Source organism: Erpetoichthys calabaricus, chromosome 18 (genome assembly GCF_900747795.2).
Source record: "Erpetoichthys calabaricus chromosome 18, fErpCal1.3, whole genome shotgun sequence".
NCBI classification, from domain to species: Eukaryota; Metazoa; Chordata; class Cladistia; order Polypteriformes; family Polypteridae; genus Erpetoichthys; species Erpetoichthys calabaricus.
The window spans coordinates 47,555,488-47,575,995 of record NC_041411.2 but is presented as its reverse complement, the minus strand read 5'-3'; the positions used below and the strand labels follow the sequence as shown (position 1 = coordinate 47,575,995).

The following is a 20,508-nucleotide window of genomic DNA, read 5'->3' as shown; positions in this document are numbered from 1 at the left end:
CATTTCTATTTCCCATGGATCTTTGAATGTAAGACATTTTTTCGAATTGGGAGAAAAAGTAACCAACTTCATCTTCCACTATGATGGATAGCCTTGCTTGTAGAATTGTTGATTTCTTCCATTAAGATTGTAGTCATGAACCTAACTATTTAAAAATTTCTCCAGCAATGCTTGGAAAAGAACTGTGACAGACATTAGCAATTCTCTTTGATACATACTATGGGGACAAGATCTTCCTGGCAGTTTTCACATGAGAGTCACATTGCAAATGTTTAGACACACGTGACAAAACCGATCCAAAGTATAAGACGTCTTGTACACATTTTCTCAATAACCTGAAGCTGGAGCATTCATCTGGTATTACATTTTTATTCTAAAAGCTTCTGAAGTGGTATATGTCTTGTCACTTATATCACAATAGGTACTTGTGATCTGATGTTTTTTTTAACCTTTGTGGAAGAACAGGATTTGTTTGTCTTAGAAATATTGAAGTCTTTTGCTGTGAACAGTGTGCCCACAGACAGGGGTGCAAATAGGGGAGATGCAGGGGTGTGTGTTGAATGGGGGCCCATAAATATCCTTGCTGTTCCCTGGTTACGACAAACAAAATTACAGTGCTCTGTCTTCAAGGGGTTTGGGGTGTAGGTACCCTGCTGACAATTACATTGCTTCAGGACTCGTGTTGTGCCCCTAACCCCAAATACTGACTGTACGGATACAAATGGGCCATGGTTGTTGTGGCTAGTGCTGGTGTATGGAGCCTAAGTGGGCTTTCCTTGAATGCTGTACCATCTGGTCAGGTCCCCCCACTAACATAAGCCCAATTTTAAAACTGTTAAGCTCACATACGCTGTGACTGACGTACGGCTCAATGGAGGCAGAAGTTGGCTGCACACTTAGTGCATAAGCTGTTACCTTGTCCAGGTGCTTTTTATAACTTTAAGACAAATATTATTTTGGTACAATAAAGCAGTTAGTATACAGTTAGGAGCTACCCCTCTATCTACTAGAAATCTCTTGAAACAAATAATGCACCTTCTCACAGAGTTTTATAGTGCAGTAATAAAAATAAAAAGAAGATTCTAGTCATTTCACATAGTAGAATGTACAAATGCTTGTACACAAGGAATATTTCATTAGTGGGCTATATATTTCAGTTCAAAGTTTTTTAAATACACAGACTGCGGTGACACATGGATCATTTATCAATACTACTGCCTACAGCCTCTGTGAAGCCCTTAAAAGTATCCTCTCATTGCCCATCTCCATCTGTTAAGCTTTATGCCGTTTCTTTCTGCATATTTGTAGAAAAAGTCTGCTTTGATATAACCATAGTTTTACATCAAATACATTTTCTCCCGCATTTTGGTTATTTAAGCTGCACACCAAATTGCCTCCCTGGTGAGATGCACAGAAAGCTGCACACGTTGGGGCTTTAATTACGCATCCTGGCTTTGACTGTTTGTGCGGCATACTGTGCTTCTTGTATGATACCTGACAGCCTGCTTTGCCTCAGTAACTCTCTTCAGCTATGCTCCCCTCTTCTGTTTCATCCAGGGATGCCATATGGGTTTTCTAGTTGTGACAGTAAAACTGCAGTAAAAATACAAAGTCACTGAGATGACCTGCCCTGCTGGCTCCAGTTCCAGTCATCAAGTGAAATACGTGTAGCTCAGTGGCACTCACTGGGAATTCAGGAAGTTGCTGCAAGTACATCCTGTGTGGTCCATCGTCCACACCAAAAGAACCTCAAAAGTCTTCTTCCAACTGCAATATAACACTGCTATTTATGCAAATCGTGGTGACCCTTACAAGGTTATATAATTTTTAGGGATTGCTGCAAAGTCATTAAGTAGCCCTGTGTCACCGTCACCTTCTAGCAGTGCCACTTAATAGGGTAATAGAATATGTCTGTGTAAAGGTTGTCCTGTACAGAGGTAATGAGTTAGCAGTTTATTTGCTGTATAGCTCAAAGGCATGGAATTCCCAAAAATGAGAGTGACCTTACCTAATCAATGTAATTCTAAAACGCAGAAGTCTTATCTCAACACTTTTCTTGTATCAGTCATGAACTGTGACAGAGAAATCTAGAGGTGACTTAACCTAAGAGGAGCAGCCTGCATAATCTGAGAGGATTGAATTTAGGGGCTCATCCAGTGCCAAGATCAGTGATAATAAAGAACAATCTGAAACTCAACAGAAGTACCTGTGAGGACTGTGGGAACAAACTTAAATCAAACATGCACTGAAGCGCCAACTCTGAAAGAAACAGAAAGATTATTAGTATTACCTTTGTTTTGGGAAGCTGGCCCATAATACAGCACATGGATGCAATACTGACATATTTTGTGACCTTTGCAATGGACTTAGAAAACCTGTTAAAGACATAAACTTAAGTGTACAAATGTTTAATGCTTGTATGTTTGTGGTATTTCAGTAGTGGTTATTGCTTTTGTTTTTATTTTTTGTTTGTTTCTGTATATTTGACACTATTTTTAATGTTATGTTGTTTATATTTACAACTAGTTGTACTACCCAGCCTTGCCTGCAAACTTTCTCAAGATAATGGGGCTGCAGTTATAGTCCTGTTAATTGACTGGATGCATCAGAAGTACTATGTAAGTAATAGAGCACTCCTCTGTTACATAATCATTATTTATGTATTTATCAATTACCAGGGACTAGTATTATTATAAGTCCACTGAAGCTCTGCGCTCTTGAATATGCTACATACTGTACAAGTGTCCAGGAGTAAAACATTCATGCTGTTGATGAATTCCTGCTTTTCCTACAGACCAGACTTGGCTGCTGTTGTTGGAAAACACAATTTTAGAGGACACAGTTTTCTCTTGAATTCAAACAGGTAATTAATAAGAATAACGGGAATTTGAAGTATAAATATAATGTCACCCTGTAGAACATCCTATAAAAATATCAGATCTGAACATAACACTTTGATCTGTAACTTTGTACCATTACAAATTTTAGAGGGTTTAGATCAAAAGCAATATACACTGAAATATGGTTTACTTTAATTTCTTACATGCATCATTGACATTTGTCGACTGCACATTTATATGGCACATGCAATGAACTTAAGTTTTTAAGCACTGTACAGAAAAGAACAGGTGAAAAGAAACAATATGGCAAACTATGTACAATGTCCACCTTCTCTACAGTATGTTCTGTACGTGGAGGGACCCTTTATTGAGCTGCACAAATGTTTAAACTTACCAAAGCATGCCACTGCCCTTGGCTTGTGTTGTATATTGGGCCTAAATTGAGTACTTCCTTGTTTCCAATTGGCAAACCAGAATGTAGTGGCACATTATGGTCTGACCTCCAAGTGGACACCAATGTTTTCTGCAATATAGAATGTATATCCCCACCATGGACCGTCTGTCTCGCATCTCATTCTTTAAAGTATATAAGAGTGCTCAATAATCCAAGTGTGACAACTCTCCCCAACCACCCAATTTGAATTTGTATGTATTTGATATTACACTGCATGCAGTAAGGAGAAGCCAACAGATTAGTGAATACTGCTAAGCACGTCTTTTGTGAGCTTTGAAGAACATTTGTCCCTCCACTTAGCTTTTCGTAGGGGCCTTCATTTGCATAAGGCGATAGCCCCATTTCTCTACGCATTTACAGCTGCAGTGCTTAGCTCAAAAAAGCACTCTGGGTATTACATTAGCCTTCTGGGTACAGCATTATCAACAAATGTCAACAAATTAAAAACAAAACACTGAAATGAAGCAAAGAAATCTCATTGTGGCAATCCTGCAGCGGAGCGTCCATGTTCATTTGACCTTGGCCTTAACTTGAGTAATAGCAGGCAGAGTGTGACACTGTGTGTGTTCGAACTACCTGTAAACCACCGCAAATGTTGCACCAGCTTCTATTCATTGCGGCTACTGTGTAATTTTCAAATTGCCTTTACTTTTTATTTTACCATTGTACATTCCTGCCAAATTTCAGCTTTTTAATTAAACAGGACAAGTGTTTTTATTGATGAGTCAGCCAATTTTGCATTTTATATAGAATATGTAGGTCAGGGTTAAAACAGTTGTGTGGGAAACCTTGCTGGGTTTGCTGTAACCTATTGGCTAGGCAGTATTCTTTCAGTAACTACTCCTTGACCTAATGCTGGTTGTTCTGCCAGACATGTATTTGGCAGAAAAAGCCTCAAGAAAATACCGGGAGATGAATGGGTAAGTTAATAAACTCACAGGGATGGGTGACCAAAAAAAAATCAAAAAAAAAAAAAAAATCAGAAGAACCAAAATATGTTAGCTGTAACTCAAATTTAAAAAAGCAACATCCCAGCTCTCTAGAAAGATTTTGTTCTAACAAACACCTGTATAAAGGTTTGATTTTGGAATTGATACCCTTGTACTTGTTAGGATAAACCTTTTTGTATGACTTTGTAAATTGCTTCTGACTAGAACTGCCTGCTGTAACTAAGATATGCTGTAACATTTATACCCATCAAATTACCAACAATGAGATAATGACAATTGATATTCTTCTCTCTATAAGACATTATATAGAGGAAGAAGCCCTATTTAATGAATCATATTTGTCAAAGATTTTTAATCTCTAATTATTTTTGGACCTTTAGAAAACATTTTCCCATGTTCAAAGTGGTTATAGGTATGTTAAACGATTACATCACTTACCTGTATGCTGATTGGTTGTTTCTCGACTATTATGCAAATTAATCTAACTTGCTTAAGATTTTTACTTTGTCATATTCCCCAGTTTTGTCATAGAGAATTCTGCTATTCACATGATGGGCCTCCCTTAAGTTTATTGTAATAAAGGACGGTCAGCAGATGGAGCTATTTGTAATGGTGATCATGACTTTTTTTTTACTTAACACATTGACTGCTAAATATGAATTAACCTGTAGTACCCAATTTATAAACAGAAGCCCACCTGTAAGTTATTATGTAAACAGTCTTTGAGACTGCAGCTCTAAATACAATCAAATTCAAGGTTAACAGATGTAAACAGAAGATAGTGGGAACAATCATCACAGTGTCACAGAACAGAATATTTCACTTTGTTATTTTTTTCTAATTAGGCATATTTTAGAAAACAATTTTTCAGAAAAATAATTTACATATGAAGAGCCACATCCATTTGAATATCTTCTCAATGATTAGTGTCTCACCACTACGAAGTAACTACTGCAATGATCTAACTTGGGAGTTATCAAGCAGCTGGCACACACAATGAATTTTCTGTTAAATGTGCCAGCTACAAATTAACTTAAAAGGATTTTTTTTGAGAAAATAAATTTTTATTGTGTTTTGCTCAATAATAATATGTAATTATTAGTATATTAAAATAACACCCTATATTGGCTGCAGCAGACAACATATTAAAATCCCTGACAAACACTAGGATGAGTGCCACCATTTTAAATGCTGTCCAAGTGACGATATCACATAATAGTAACATGGCTTACATTATTAAAAATTAGCAAACTCAAAACAAAAAATGTTAAAAATAAAAACAAACTCTAAATTAAACACACAAAAGCAAAAAGAGTACAGAAGTGAAGTCTGTGACATCAAAGAAACTTAATACTAACAGTGGAGCCTGACTGAAAAAGAAGTTAATACCTTCATCTGACTTACCAATATGGTCACTTGAAGAAGCCCTCCTACCAAAAAGTGTTCTTTTAAAGCATGGAACCAGTCAGCCTGCTAAATTGTAACAGTTGGGGGTCATCCTCACCTAAGCATGGTCTCCTCTTACAAGCCTACACAGTTAGGGGCTTACTACAGCCAATGTGGCCTAGTCAAGGGCTTTCCCATCACAACTCTGGAGAATCAAGACAGCTTTGACGACATGACAGCCAATTTCTTAATTCAATGGCAATTATTGCTAGTGATTCTATATATATATATATATATATATTTAGAGGTCTAACTTTATTTCCACACTTCTTAAGATTCTGAACACTTAATTGGCTCTTTTATTCTTAAATAGCTGCCTTCACAGTTTTTAATTGCTTCTTGTTTTCTACATGGTTTGTCAATTAACAATGATATGTAAATGACAGCAGCTCACCATATAACCTTGTCTCATTTATACCGTGTATGATTATCATGAATTATTGGTTTTAATAAAATATTTGGAAAGAAATGAAAGAGAAAAAATGAGAGAGTGGGGATCACTTAACGGCTCTGATCCAAAAAAGCATTGGGATGACAGTCTCAGAAAAGTTAAATCTTATCAGTTTCGAAAAAGCAGAAAGGCAGGACTAATAAACTACAGAATTAAATAACAAGCGTCATTAACAGCCTTGAACTCAGAAAAATGGTTGAAATGAATAAACCATGGCTGAGTGATAGAGGGCAAAAGGCAGGACACAATGGGGACGGCAGAGAGTGCGACAGTGAAGGTAAAATCCACACTGACAACTGGACAGCACCACTACTAGGGAGAGTAAGTAAGCAGAGGAAGCCTGGCTGAATTATACGAGGCACTACCTGTTACATTAAGGGAAATAAAGATTCTGAGGGTCCTGTGCTCAGGGTGTTTAACAGCCTCGCACTTTGGGATACTGACATTTTTCTAAGTTATTCTTTGCAAAACTGCTCAAGCTATGCCAGTCTGCATGGAGACTGCATGTGAACGGCCATTTTTAAGCCCAGCCACAACTTCTCAATTGGAATCACACCTTGACTCTGTTGTTTTGAAGCCATTCCTCTGTAGCTTTTCTTTTGTTTAGGGTTGCTGTTTTGCTGGAAAACAAATGTTCTCCAAAGGTGTAAGTTTTTCCTCCAGGTTGTACCTATATTTTGCTACATTCATTTTCTCTTTTATCCTAACAAACCTTCCAGGCTCTGCTGCAGAGAAGCATCACCAAAGCTTGGTGTTCAGTCTGATGGCCAAAAAGCTCAATTTCAGTTTAATTTGTCCATATAATCTATCTTCTTTCAGCTGACTTCAGAATCTCCCATGTGCCTTTATAGGAAAACCAACTCTATATGTGGTTTTCTTTTTTTAACAATAAAGAAAGTGGCTTTTGCTTCGTCCCTCTCCCATAAAGCTGCAACTGGTGAAGCACTCCGGCAGCGGTTATAGTCTGCATAATCTCTCCAATCTTATCCACTGCAGCTTGTCACTCTTTCAGAGATCTCATAAGTCATACAGAAAAGTACTCCCATCCTTGTTTTGTTAATTTTGATGAATAATATCATGTAGGAAAAGGAGACCAATAGAATTTAAAGAGGTTCCCTTTATGTTTTCAAACCAGTGGAAAAGAATACAGAGGATGGTAGATCAGATAACGTTTGTTTTATACATAAGCAGCATACAGAGATGAAACAACCAAGTTGTAGAGAAATTTTCAACCAGAAGACATTATAGCTTAAATAAAAAATGGAGGAAAAAAATAAAAAGATGGTCTCCAAACCACGGAGGCTTGTTACTTTGTTGCCTTGAATATATTACTTCATTTAGAAGAGTTTTTCATTATAATGTTATAAAAAGGATGCATTAACAGCAAACGTATCAGTCAGAAGACAGACAAACAAAATGATTAGCAAATATGCACGGTTGCAGGTATTTGCTGCTTCTTTCAAGTCCTGTTTGAGGTCTGTGGTATGTAGATGACAAATAGCACTTTCATGGCACTGGTATAATGGAAACGTGGCTAGTGCAGCTCTCTTCATGGATTCCAGTGTTCAAGGTTTGAATCATACACCTGGTCACCGTCTGTGTGGAGTCTATATGGTCTTCCCACATCGGCATAGATTTCTTCCTGCATTACCCAAGATGTTTATTCAGATAGTTGGCCACACTAAACTGGACCCTGAGTGTTTGAGTGTGGGTTGTGCATGTGTCTGCTCTGTGATATATTGGCACCTTCTCCATGGTGGCCTCCGACTTGTGCTCAGTCTTACTGGGACAGTCTCTGGCACCCACTGCCAATGAAATGGATTAATGTATGAATGTCTTGGTAAATTATCTTAATCAAAATAAAATGAAAAATGTACTATTAATAGGTCACTTGCACAACATGCTATGGTTTGAACAGTAACACATTCTACTGGAGTTAGGAAGTATACTGTAGCAGAAAAGAAATACAACCGCCAACTATCAACCATCAGGGTTTATTGATTATATACAACCAAGATCATGAAACCCTGGCATCAAATTACAAAAAATAGTAAAAAAATCAATAGATTGTCATAATTTTAAAACACCATTTAAGAAAATATTTATAAAAAGGCAAAAAATTTACTTAATCATCTATAATAAAAGTTAGTTTGCATCTTTTCCAAAGTTCTATTACAATAGTGTACCTTCTTTGAAAGGTATATTGATTGCTGTTTTTTTAATTTGCTGTAAAAGCATGCCATTCTTTGCAGAATTCCTGGTAATAATTTAAAGGATTAATAAAAATAACTAAAGACATCCAGCCAGTCCAAAGTGCAGTGTCCAGTTATCACCCTTTTGTAAATTGTGTAATTTTAAAACTGATATCCATTTAAATTTAACTTTGAACCACTTCTGCTTGGCTTAGGCACGGTAAGAGGCATGAGAACACCTTTCTTCATGTAATTCTTAAGACAAGTTGCCCCAGGGCCAAAGCATCTATTATTCTTTTTGTTTTGTGCAATTTCTGCTGTTTACCTTTTAAAATCACAAGACAGCTCACCTGCAAAAATTACACACTTTCTTTTTTTTTTATGAATCACCCAGTTTTGGAAGGTTGTGCTGTGACTTGTTATTTGTTAAACTTGAGAGGTAGGTCTCATAGATAATATTTAAGAAGGAGGCATCATTCTGTTAAAAAAGAAACAAAGATTAGAACAATTATGCTTTCATGATTGTACCAGATATGGCATGTTTTCAGATATTTTTATTACTTTTTAAAATGCAAATCATGTATAAACAGCTATTGCCAGCTATTAAATTTTCACCCCATTACAGATGTTTAATATTAAGCTTTTTTTAATGTGCTGACCACTGCAGGCAAACAATTTTAAATATCCGTAGCAAAATGCACTTAACTAAATCTGCATTGCAATATAAAATATAACAAATAATAATAATGAAACACAACCAGGCTCATTTTATTAACTTATGCTACATTTCCACTTCATTTTCTTAATTAACCTATCTAGCAGAGGGTGCATTATATGGAAAATAACTGGACTGTACAGTTTTTTGTGTATAATGTAAATATGAGCCACGAGATGATCTGTCTTGTTTTCTGGCGTGCCCTTCAAGCTCTTAGCCTTCTGTGACCACATATTTACTTTTAAACTTTGCCTTTCTTATTATGGTATGGTATTCATTGGTTGGTGCATTACTAAGCACATTTAACACTTTCTTATTGTTCTTAAACACCCTATTATAGTAGAAGAAGAAATTACAGGATAAAATAAAGAATCCTGGTTAAGACAGTTAAACCAAACACTAGCCAGCACGCTTTCATGGAAAAAAAACAACAGTACATTCAAAGTGTGTGGGTATTAAATCAGTATTACCATGACGGTGGCATTGGGCTAGAAAGGAAGAAAGAACGTCAGCTAGGGAAACAGACAAGTGTAAATGGAAAGACTGCAAGCTAGCAAATGTAACTCTATTATAAAAAAAAAAAAAAAAGTCATCGGCTAATCCAATAAAACTTAAATGTCAGTAAACTTAACAAGCATCATTGGTAAAATAATGCAAGCAATCACTGAGGGAACAACTGACCATAACATCTCCAGAACAGGAGTATTAGTGAGCAGTCAGCATCGGTTTGGACCAAAAATATGCTGAAAATATGAGGGTGTGAAAAAGTGGTAAAATCACAGAGCTGCACATGATATCTTGGTTTTCAGAAAGCTTTTGATAATGTCCGACAAGAGATGTGAGGAATCAAGCTCAAAGAAATGGAAATTTAAAGTTGGCTTACACAACAGAAGCAAAGGGTTACAATGCGACAAACTTTTTCTGAATTGAGTGACGTTAACACTGGTGTCTCTCGATGAAAGGTATTGGGGCCTCAGATCTTTTTAAGATACATAAACAATCTTAATCAGAATATAAATAAATTCCTGGTTATGTTAGATCAATTCAGACACAGAAGCAAAACACACTTCATTTTTCAGTTACATTTAGTGATTTTCCTTTTTTTAAGTTACTGATTTTGCACATTTTTAACTTCCTAATGTCCAAGGTTCTCTTCAACTCTTTCTACAAGGCATATACAGTAGGAAGCACAAGGGAAATGCTAGAAAGGTACTACTCCTTTATCAGTGGAATGGCATGTCGCTGTACTACTTTGACGGATACAGAATTCTACTTAAGAGACTGCTCCAGCCTCTCGAGTGGTACCCATTTTCCTGTTAGTTAACAGTTTAAGTAAAAAGAGCATGGTTTGATGAGATTACAGCATGGTCTCTGTACTTAGAGTGCCCTAAGAGGAATGGAGATATAAAGACTACAGTAGTGTGACACTATCACTACATGGCTTACATATAGGAAAAAGTTTTAATCCTGAAAATCTTTACCAAACTCATTTTTGGCATTTATGTTTCAAATAACTATGCACAGATTGATTTGTTTTTTATTATTTTAAAATCGCAGTGGCTGCAGAAGACCAAGTGTTATATGTGATGGTACTGAAGTGACAAATGCCCATTCTTTCCTATCTTCATTCAGAACGCATATCCAAGCCCCTGTTAAGTACATTTTGTAGAAGAATGTTGATTTCACACTTCATGATTCCGTGACAGGTTCAGCAATACAAGAATATGTCAGAGCAGAATTGTTGCAGCTCTCGATCCAAATGAGCCATTGAAAATGCGGGCATTTTCTTTGTGATGTGAATCACACACCTTCTACTTGAAGGACAACCATGGGTAGACTCGGAACATAGTGGAACCAGCATCTCTCAGCAGGCTGGGAGTTTACCCGAAAAGTAGATGGAGATTGCTGCTGGGGTTAGAGAAGTATGGTCTTATCAGTTCAGCCACCAAAAGCCTCACAGGAAATAGCAGACAAAAGGCAAGATGAGCTTTTTTGAAGGGTTTTCTTTGGAAGCTACTAGCTGGTGCCGTGTATGTTAATTTGTTGTGGCATAATATTTTTCAATATTTTAACATTTTAAGGTAACAAAGGATGTTAATGGTGCAACCAATTCAAGAATCAGCAGTGAATACTTGTCTTTCATTGGACTCCCACTTTAAATGAAGATGTTATTTGGATGTATAAAGTGGCAGTTGCACTAACCCACCTGAATTCTGGAATAAACACTATGTTGAATGGCTAAACTGTAAACAAGAGAGGAGCCGACATGTCTTCAGAGACTACTTCAGATGAAAAGACACCTAAAAAGATACTCGTTTTGTAGACTTTTAATTGCAGGCTGAACTCTGGCTGACTCTGATGGACAAGGTAACACATCTATGAGCAGGTAGTGGATCTGTAACAGGCTAACTCCTTCCTTTAAAATCAGGTGTATGCATGTCTTCTGTGCCTTTTGGGACATGAAGCCACCCATTCTCCAGGAAGCAGAAAGCTCACCAACTTTCTTTGACCTTGGACATCCTAAACTAGCTCTAATAGCTATTCTTCCAAACTAAGTTCTGTGCAAGTGACTGAGCCTGGTCTAAGAAGACTGAGAGGCAACAATACTTCTAGAAAAGAACTTCAGCACCTGAACTCAGAAGGAGTTACATATTTCCATATGAAGTTGTAGAGGACAGAGCAAAGAACCTAACAGTGAGATGAGGAAGACAACACCCCACCGTGGACAAAGGACCACATAGCAAAGACAGAGTACACTCTGTGGAAAAACAAAGTTCTTTGCTCAAACTAGAGCAATGACACCCAACACTGAACAACACTGACTTGTACTATTGTATTTCTTAAAGTGAGTGTGCTTTAACTACCTTGATAAATGTTGTGACAGCAGGAAACCCAGCTACAGAAAATTAAAAGAAAATAAAGTAGGAGCATTAAAAATTAATGTAAATAATTACTGGCATTGTCAAAGGCAAAACCAATAATTAATGATGAACATCACTCAATTTCTGTGATGATAAATTTTTGATGATTTTTTTGGATGATAAATTAGACTGGACTGCCAATACTGATGCTCTGTGCAAGAAAGGACAAAGCCGGTTATACTTCCTTAGAAGGCTGGCTTCCTTCAACATCTGCAATAAGATGCTGCAGATGTTCTATCAAACAGTTGTGGCGAGCACCCTCTTCTACGCAGTGGTGTGCTGGGGAGGCAGCATTAAGAGGAAAGACGCCTCACGCCTGGACAAACTGGTGAGGAAGGCAGGCTCTATTGTTGGCATGGAGCTGGACAGTTTAACATCTGTGGCAGAGCGAAGGGCGCTCAGCAGGCTCCTATCAATTATGGAGAATCCACTGCATCCATTAAATAATGTCATCTCCAGACAGAAGAGCAGCTTCAGCGACAGACTGCTGTCACTGTCCTGCTCCACAGACAGATTGAGGAGATCGTTCCTCCCCCAAACTATGCGACTCTTTAATTCCACCAGGGGGGGTAAACGTTAATATTTAACATTATACATAGTTATTGTCTGTTTTTTTTCACCTGTATTATTATCATTCTTTAATTTAATATTATTTATTGTATCAGTATGCTGCTGCTGAAGAATGTGAATTTCCCATTGGGATTAATAAAGTATCTATCTATCTATCTATCTATCTATCTATCTATCTATCTATCTATCTATCTATCTATCTATCTATCTATCTATCTATCTATCTATCTATCTATCTATCTATTTCTTTACTTTAATCCACATCATTCCTATACTCAGTATATAAATTATCCATTTGGACTTTATCTTTTTTATGAATTTGACAAGATACTGATGAAAATGGATTTTTTTTTTCCCTCTTAACTTATTGGTAAAGATTTTACTTCATTCACAGTTTGGATTATTAAAAGTGTGATTTGATGAGGGCTAAACAATGTAATTGTGTAAAAGAAAAATTCCTCTTCTGGAAGAGGTGCAATGGAATTTAAGGTGGCCCAGCATTACAACGTTTTTCATAGGCTTCAGGGATTCTAGTGCTAATTCTTGTTAAAAAAAGAAATTCCAGGGTTAACTTTTGAAAACACTACCATAATGCAATGACATTTTCTTTTCATACATTGAGAAATGGGGTTGTAAAGGTAGGGTTGGTGCAAAACTAAAACTGTGTTATCATTCCAGAACGGTCCTGCGGATGGAAATTAATCTGGCATATTGTCTATGTTTGATCCTACTTAAGTGATGGTTACTTTGCACATCAACAATTCCAATTGAAATAACAGCATGGGGTGGGGTGTTTGTGGTGTGATTGGGGACCAACACAAAATTGCGTGTCAATCAAAAACTGGTATGTCTACTTTTGAAAATTTTGTATTTATGTCCGTTTCATGGAGTTTCAAGAATTTTTTTGGGGAGTTATAATGGGATTTTATGATGTTTCATCATGTATTTCCAATAGTGGGGACAACACAAAAACCAGTAGTTTTGCTTGGTTTACATGCCATTCAGTGATTCAATTAAACAAGGCATTCAGTTTATTAATGTGGCATTAAACATCTATTAATGAAACCATATTAAATCAGGAAACAGAAAGAAGTGGTGCTCATAGTTCCAACTCAGCAAGTAGTTACGGAAATTTTGAAATCCATACACAAAACTAACAAATTGTCAACTTATTAGAGCAGACAAATTTATAGTTATTAGAGAGGTTGTGCAGATCTGGGTCAATATTTCAAAAACAAGTAAAAATTTGCTTTTTTACCTTAACCCATTATACAAATATGCCAGGCAATGCCTAGTGCTTTGGTTAGTTATAAATAAACAAAGAGAATATTGTTATTCATTTGGCTTGGATATCTAAATGCTAAAATGGTGTGTCATGAAAATGGGGGTTGTCAACAAAAGCTGTCATTTGATGTGCACTTTGTACACACAATCTAGCCTCCAAGCTTCTTTAAAGCACTATTAATGATGTAAGCAACCAATCACAAATCAGCACTCTTAGCAGAAGTATATAAAAACAAATGTACCTGTAATAGGTGTAAAAGCGTCCCCTGAAGCTCCATTTTGGAAAGTGGACTGGATAGCTTCACAGAATCTGTGGTCTGGTTTGGAGCAAAGAAATTGTTGGAGCTTGGGCAGCAGTCAACAGGAGTCAAAGGAGGTGATTTCTGAAGACTGTCCAATACCTTTGTCGACTTTGACTGACAAAATACCATTGGTGACATCAGTTGTACAGGGGACACAGCAGGAGGGTTGGATAGAGATGTTATCCCCTGTGTAACAAGGTTAACAGCAGTGTTAAAGGACATTAATTTCAAAGCCACTCCAAACAAAGGATAATGTATGCTTTAAACAGAATACTGCATATCTCACTATTTTTTTAATTTAAAAAAAAAAAAGTGTCAATTTCAGCCTGAGAGATCCCACACCTAAGATCCAAGCTCTTAAAAGAGTCCATCAGGATATTTTCTCTGGAACTGACAAAGCTGTAAGGGAGCATGAACATCTATACCGGTACCCAAGGTGAATTTTTCCAGTCCATAACTTCTTCAATTTACAGAAACACTGGACCGAAGAACTAAGCTAGAAGAAATCAATAACCTTCTTTATTAAATAATCCAGTTCATCACCAAGTATGGAAGTAATCTACATTTTGTTAAGGGTATATGCTTATTTGTTGCATTGCTGAATTGCCATTGGTACCTAAGAGACATTTGGCTAAAGATCCTTCATTCACATTTTTGTAACTCTGAGTTAGTCATTTTTCAAGGGTTCAAACTTTCGTTGAGTACAATTTAATCTAAAATAATGACCGATTATCTTGTTTTTATTGAAACAGCAAAGAGTAAGGGCAAATTTAAAGAGCTGTCAGGCAAACAAGGGTTGATACACAAGATGTGAGTAAGGCAAACAAATTCAAATGCAAAACAAAACTTGTCACAAAAGAGGCAGTGTTCAAAGCCCAAATTAATTTCTTTGATTCCGTGTCATTTCAGACTGCTCAAGAATAGAATTCTTTTTTATTAACACAAAGTTCAAACACCACTTGAGATGCAATTCAGACTTAAATGGCCAACCACCAAGACATGTGGGTGCAAACCATACTTTTGTCATGAATTACTTTTCCTTTTATTTTATTTCACACTATCCTTTTGATGCTTCCTAGTACTATATTGGACTATGAAGAACTCATTTATAATTTCTGGTCATGTATTGACTTGATTATTTTTTTACATTTTGTTTTTAGTTGTTATAACGAGGCAATCTGTTGCTGGGGCCCAGGCCCAGATATTGTGATCAGCAATACTATCAAGGCATCATTTCAAAAGTCGGTGCCATGTGTTTACAAGTGCCTAAGATTTTAGAGAAGTATGAAAATATATCTTGAGTATGTTCTTTAGTGTCTGATGTTAAGGGCTTTAAACTCTGCAACATTCTTTTCATTTCACATTTAGGATTAGACATTGGGGTTTGATAAAACAAAGGAGTCACATGGGTTTTCAATTTAGCAACGACTGGTGAACTAACAATGTATCTAGTGTTTAAAATTTGATGCCAGGTTGTTCATCTCTCCAGTTGTGACCCCTGCTTCTTTAATTTTGTTTCTGTTCTCATCTTCCTGGCCCTGCCTCATAAAATGTTGTCACTCAGAGTGAGTACAACTTAAGTCTGCAACTATTGAGAAAGAGAAATAAAATCAGTTAAGAGTTCTTTCATCCTACTTTTTATTCTTTACAGTGCAGGTAATTAAGAGAATGAAATTAACAAGCAGCTAGCTGTTGCATAAAAACTGGATGCTTTCTGCAGGCTGAACATGACACACAACGTAACAGTATATCTTGGTATCAAGTTTAATGCTTGTGTCAAACTCAAAATTAGGCACAGAAAGAGTGAAGGGATGTAATAACATGTAGGTCTAGCTATTAAGTAAACAAAAATGTCAGTGCACAAAATAGCATCCCCTGCTCGGTAATATAAGACCTACCCCAAAAATAAGCCCTAGTCAAGATCATCAGCTGAAAAGTAAGGCGCCTAAGGCCAGGTTTATACTTCACGCGAAGCGATGCGTGTGTCCGAAATATCACCTTGCCACAATATCTCTGAAAAGGATGTTTAATGATTACATCCATCAATTCGGGGATGTGCCCATTCCAGCAGCATCGGCGCAAGACAGAAACAAAATCTCTGGACGTGGCATCAGCTCATTGCAAGGTGAACACAAGCACACACATACACTGGCGTCATTGTAGCTTCACCAAATCCCCAAACATTCATGACTTTGGATAGAAAACTGAGCACACTGTGGAAACCCACCAGGAAAACATGCAAACTCCAGGCAGGGATCACAAGGGACGTGACTCCCTGCGAGACAGCAGCACTACCGCTCTGCCACTGTGCCACCCCATATGTGTAACTATTAGCAGTATTCACTATTTAAACAAAGTTAATGATTTATCTGTAAAATGTAACATACATATTTTAATGCATTTCATCATGAAAGTGATATCAAGTATACTGTAAATCTAAGAATTCTAAATGTGCAGAGAACTAGAATATTATAAATTTAATATGTTCTGTTTAGAGATGCTGCTTGCCGCTGCTGTCAGGTCAGGAGGAAGCCCCAGAAGTACGTAGCGATTTAACAACTGGGTCAGTTTTCAGATGATGTTTACGACAGTCTACTTTAATGACAAAATAAACTACAGGATTAAAGAGGACATTTTGCCTTTAAAGCTGAAATTCCACTTTAATCATAAAATAGACATTTTCATTATGTCCTTATTTTTTTTTTTTTTCTCTGTGGCTCAAAAACACCGCCGTACATTCTAATGGTATTGTAAAGGTACAAAAAAAAAAAAAAAAAGACGGCACAGAAGATGGTATGTGAGACTTTTAAAATGTATCTTGTCTTTACTTTGGGGAATATGCGATGCTTGAATATCAAAGCACCACAAATGCATTTGTATGTCGCCATTTTGCTTCATCACATCGAACCATTCATCAAACATTGAAGCATGCACACCGATCCTGGAGGATCCTAAAAGCGGCTGGAGTAGCAAGAAATTCAGGGTTTGAATGTGGAGAGTTATGACGATATTCCAGAAGAAGATGACATGACTGTTTTTGGATAACTGTATATTGTTGTACATGAATAAATATAAGATATCCCCAGAAAATAAGCCCTAGTGCATCTTTTGGAGCCAATATTAATATAAGATCCTGTCTTATTTTTGGGGAAACATGGTAGCGAAAATACAAGTTTCTGGGAATTTCATATGTTTACACTGCTGCCAATTTACAGAGAACCTGCAGTTAAGGAATGGAGCAAGAATGAGAACTAGAATTTCACATCATTTTTAAAAAGTAAAATGCTTGAAAAATACACAGTCAGCTAGACGTGGATAGTCTATACGTGATACAATGAATAATGTATCAAGTAACTAATTTCCTGATAGAACAGACAGTTGTGTATTATTGATGATTAGCAAGACCTTTTATGCCACCCAATATTGACGATCTAAAGCACCAGGGACTTATAGACTTGGGGTGGCCTACATTGTCCCCTGGAGAGTCACAGTGGTTACAGGTTTACAATCTATTTTCTTAATTAGTGACTACTATTTGTTACTAATTAACTACATTTAATTTATTTGCTATTTAAGATTCTTTAAATCAGGGCTGAGCAACGTCTGTCATGGAGAGCTGCAGAGGCTTCAGGTTTGATTATTAGAAGTCATTCATTGCTGATGAAGTACTTACTGCTCAAGTGACATTTTTCTGCTTCATTTTAGTTGACTCACTTGTTAAGATTTTGAACCCTTAATTGCTTATTTCAGTCCTAAACAGCAACATTCACCATTTTAACTGCTCTTTATTAGCAATAAGATGAAAATGACAAAGGAACCGGCCGTTCTGCATCTAGCTAGGCTCCACTTCCATCTGTGTGTATTCATCATTTACTATTTGATTTAATTAAGTACTCAGAAGGAAATTGAAGAGAAAGTGAAGAACTGAAAAATACTCACCTGTTTTAGGCTTCAAATCACTTGGATAATACATATATCATTAGAACGGGAAAAAAAAATCTATGATTTAAGAATGAACTGATGTGGTAAGAGTTAAAACACTAACAAGCCACGAGAAGTGGCTTCTAATTAAGCAGCTGGGTTGGAACAAAAACCTGCTGCCACTGTGGCTCTCTAGGATTGGAGTTGGCTACCCTGTTATAAACAAAGAGATACTTGAAAACAAAAGCCACAGTACAGAAGGTTTTATGAGTGGTGGGGGTGAAAAGGTTTCCAGGACATTTCTCTATTGTATTCTGCAGTACTCTTCCCTGTACTTCTGGCAAAGTCAGTATGTGACAACATAAACAAGCACTATATGTTTTGGTTGAACTTTTGGTATGGTAAGTTTTTGAAGATTCCATTTAGTATCGGAAAACTACCTTTTACTTCTTAGCCAGTTTTCTAATGAAAAGATTATTGCTGTGACAACACACACCAGTGTGTGCATGCCACACAGAAACTGCCTGCACATGCTTACTCTGCATTATGTCCATGCATGGTGAACAACAAAGTAGGTGTCCCAGGTAAGGTGATAAGAAGATGCAACAATCTGATATTTTTAGTATAGCTATGTCATCACAAAATTAACAGGTAACCATGAGTCAGTCAGGTGGTTAAACAGAATTTAAATAAATTCCAATATCTATACAAATATAATATGAACATTTGCTCAACCAGCAGTCAATCCTGACAATAACCAGCTTTATGTGAACATTACTCCTGGGCTCATATGAGGCATCAATGACATCACTGCATGGATGTCTTCCAGCTTCATGTAGCTAATTGCCAACACAAGTAAGCTCCTTTTCATGTATCTACATCTTAATTGTCATCTTCTCTGATACCTTGGTTCCTACAAATTTTTTTACCCCGCTTTAATTATTTTTGGTGTGATTGCTCTTTTGGTAATAACTACTGCCCACCCTTATTACTGCTCTGTATAGTTCTAGCCCAAATTAAGTATTAAAACTGCCTTTTGGAATCACCTTTCCCGAGCTCAGAAAGAAGACATTTTCTATAATAATAAATCCTCCCAAACTTGGGTAAATTGGACTTTTTTTTATTTCTTTAAGAAAATGAAATGTCATCAAAATATCATAGGACTAACCATGACTTTTACACCTCACTGAAAACTAGTAGTTGCAGTAAATAGCCTAGAGTGTGTTACTGTGTAATTATAATATTCCACTGCAATATACTGTTATATTTTACACAGACCTGAACGTTCATTAGGACTGCCAATTTTTAATTCTTAAGTGAATTACTTCACACTTACCAAATCCTATACAATATGAATAGAAATCTAATGACAATATTTCCCTAATTTCTGTCTACAAAATAATTTATTTCTCATATGTCGGTCATAGAAGATGCTTTTCAGACAAATAGAATTAATTTAACTCACGGTTCACATCATTGGGCCTGGAGTAAGTCTATAATCTCATTTTCAGACATTCTCTATTGTTATAGGTTGAAAAACATACTCCACTCCACCCTCACAGTAAGTGCATTAGAACAATCTAGACAAGAACATGTCATTCAGCCCAACAAAGATTGACAGTCCTATCCATTTAATTCTTCGAAAATAACATCAAGTCGAGTTTTGAAGATCCCTAAATTCCTACTGTTCACCACACTACTTGGTAGCTACACTACTCGTGTCTATGGTTCTCTGTCTAAAGAAAAACTTCTAGTGTTTGTGCAACATTATTAAACAGCTTAAGCCTAACCTGCCTTCACTTGGATTTCCTTTTCCTGTCTTAAAACCCATGCTGTCTGCTAACACATCAATAACAGTTTGCTATCTGTTTCTCTTGCTTGTATTAAAATTTATTAATAATCAATTGTTAAGGTTAAGATTAAATATTTAACACTCAAATAGTCAAATGTTCTGATGAGCGTTTGGGGGTGTATAAGCAACTGAATGAAGTCAAACACACAGATTAGCACATCCCTTGAAGTACCTATAGCTGCATAACCATACAATGCCTCTACACTGACTGAAAGAATGTTTTTTTATACTTATTTTTCTCAGAATCTTTACAAGATACATACTCTCCAACAAAAATCTCCCTATCTGGATCAAGGAATGTGCACAAGGAAAACTCCACATTGTTCAGGTTGACACGCAAGATGCCATGGTTTACACAAAACAATGAATACATCTTTAATTCTGAATAAACCCCTCAGCTATGTCACATACTTTGTCATGGTGCTTACAGATACGTGCATAACTTATTTGTTGTCATGAAGACTTAGATGCCATGAAAAATAAACTTGACTATTTTAGGGATGTGTATTTAAATGTCATCAAATAATGTTAACTTTGACCAAATATTGCACTTAATTGAAAATTACATTTTTCATTCTGAAAGAAACAAGCAAGAGTTTAAGCTACATTT

The 20,508-nt window shown here is 36.5% G+C and overlaps 1 protein-coding gene across 1 annotated transcript in view; it reads right to left on the bottom strand.

The window, feature by feature from the left end:
- Positions 1 to 8,109: 8,109 nt before the first annotated feature.
- Positions 8,110 to 20,508, bottom strand: part of dcp1b (decapping mRNA 1B) — a 191,758-nt gene continuing 179,359 nt past the window's right edge. The window contains exons 9-10 of the mRNA XM_028824370.2: positions 14,066 to 14,311; positions 8,110 to 8,811 (exon numbers count right to left, since the gene is read on the bottom strand). Of these exons, the coding sequence (XP_028680203.1) occupies positions 8,713 to 8,811; positions 14,066 to 14,311 (345 nt within the window). The 3' untranslated portion in view covers positions 8,110 to 8,712. The remainder of the gene's footprint in view (positions 8,812 to 14,065; positions 14,312 to 20,508) is intronic.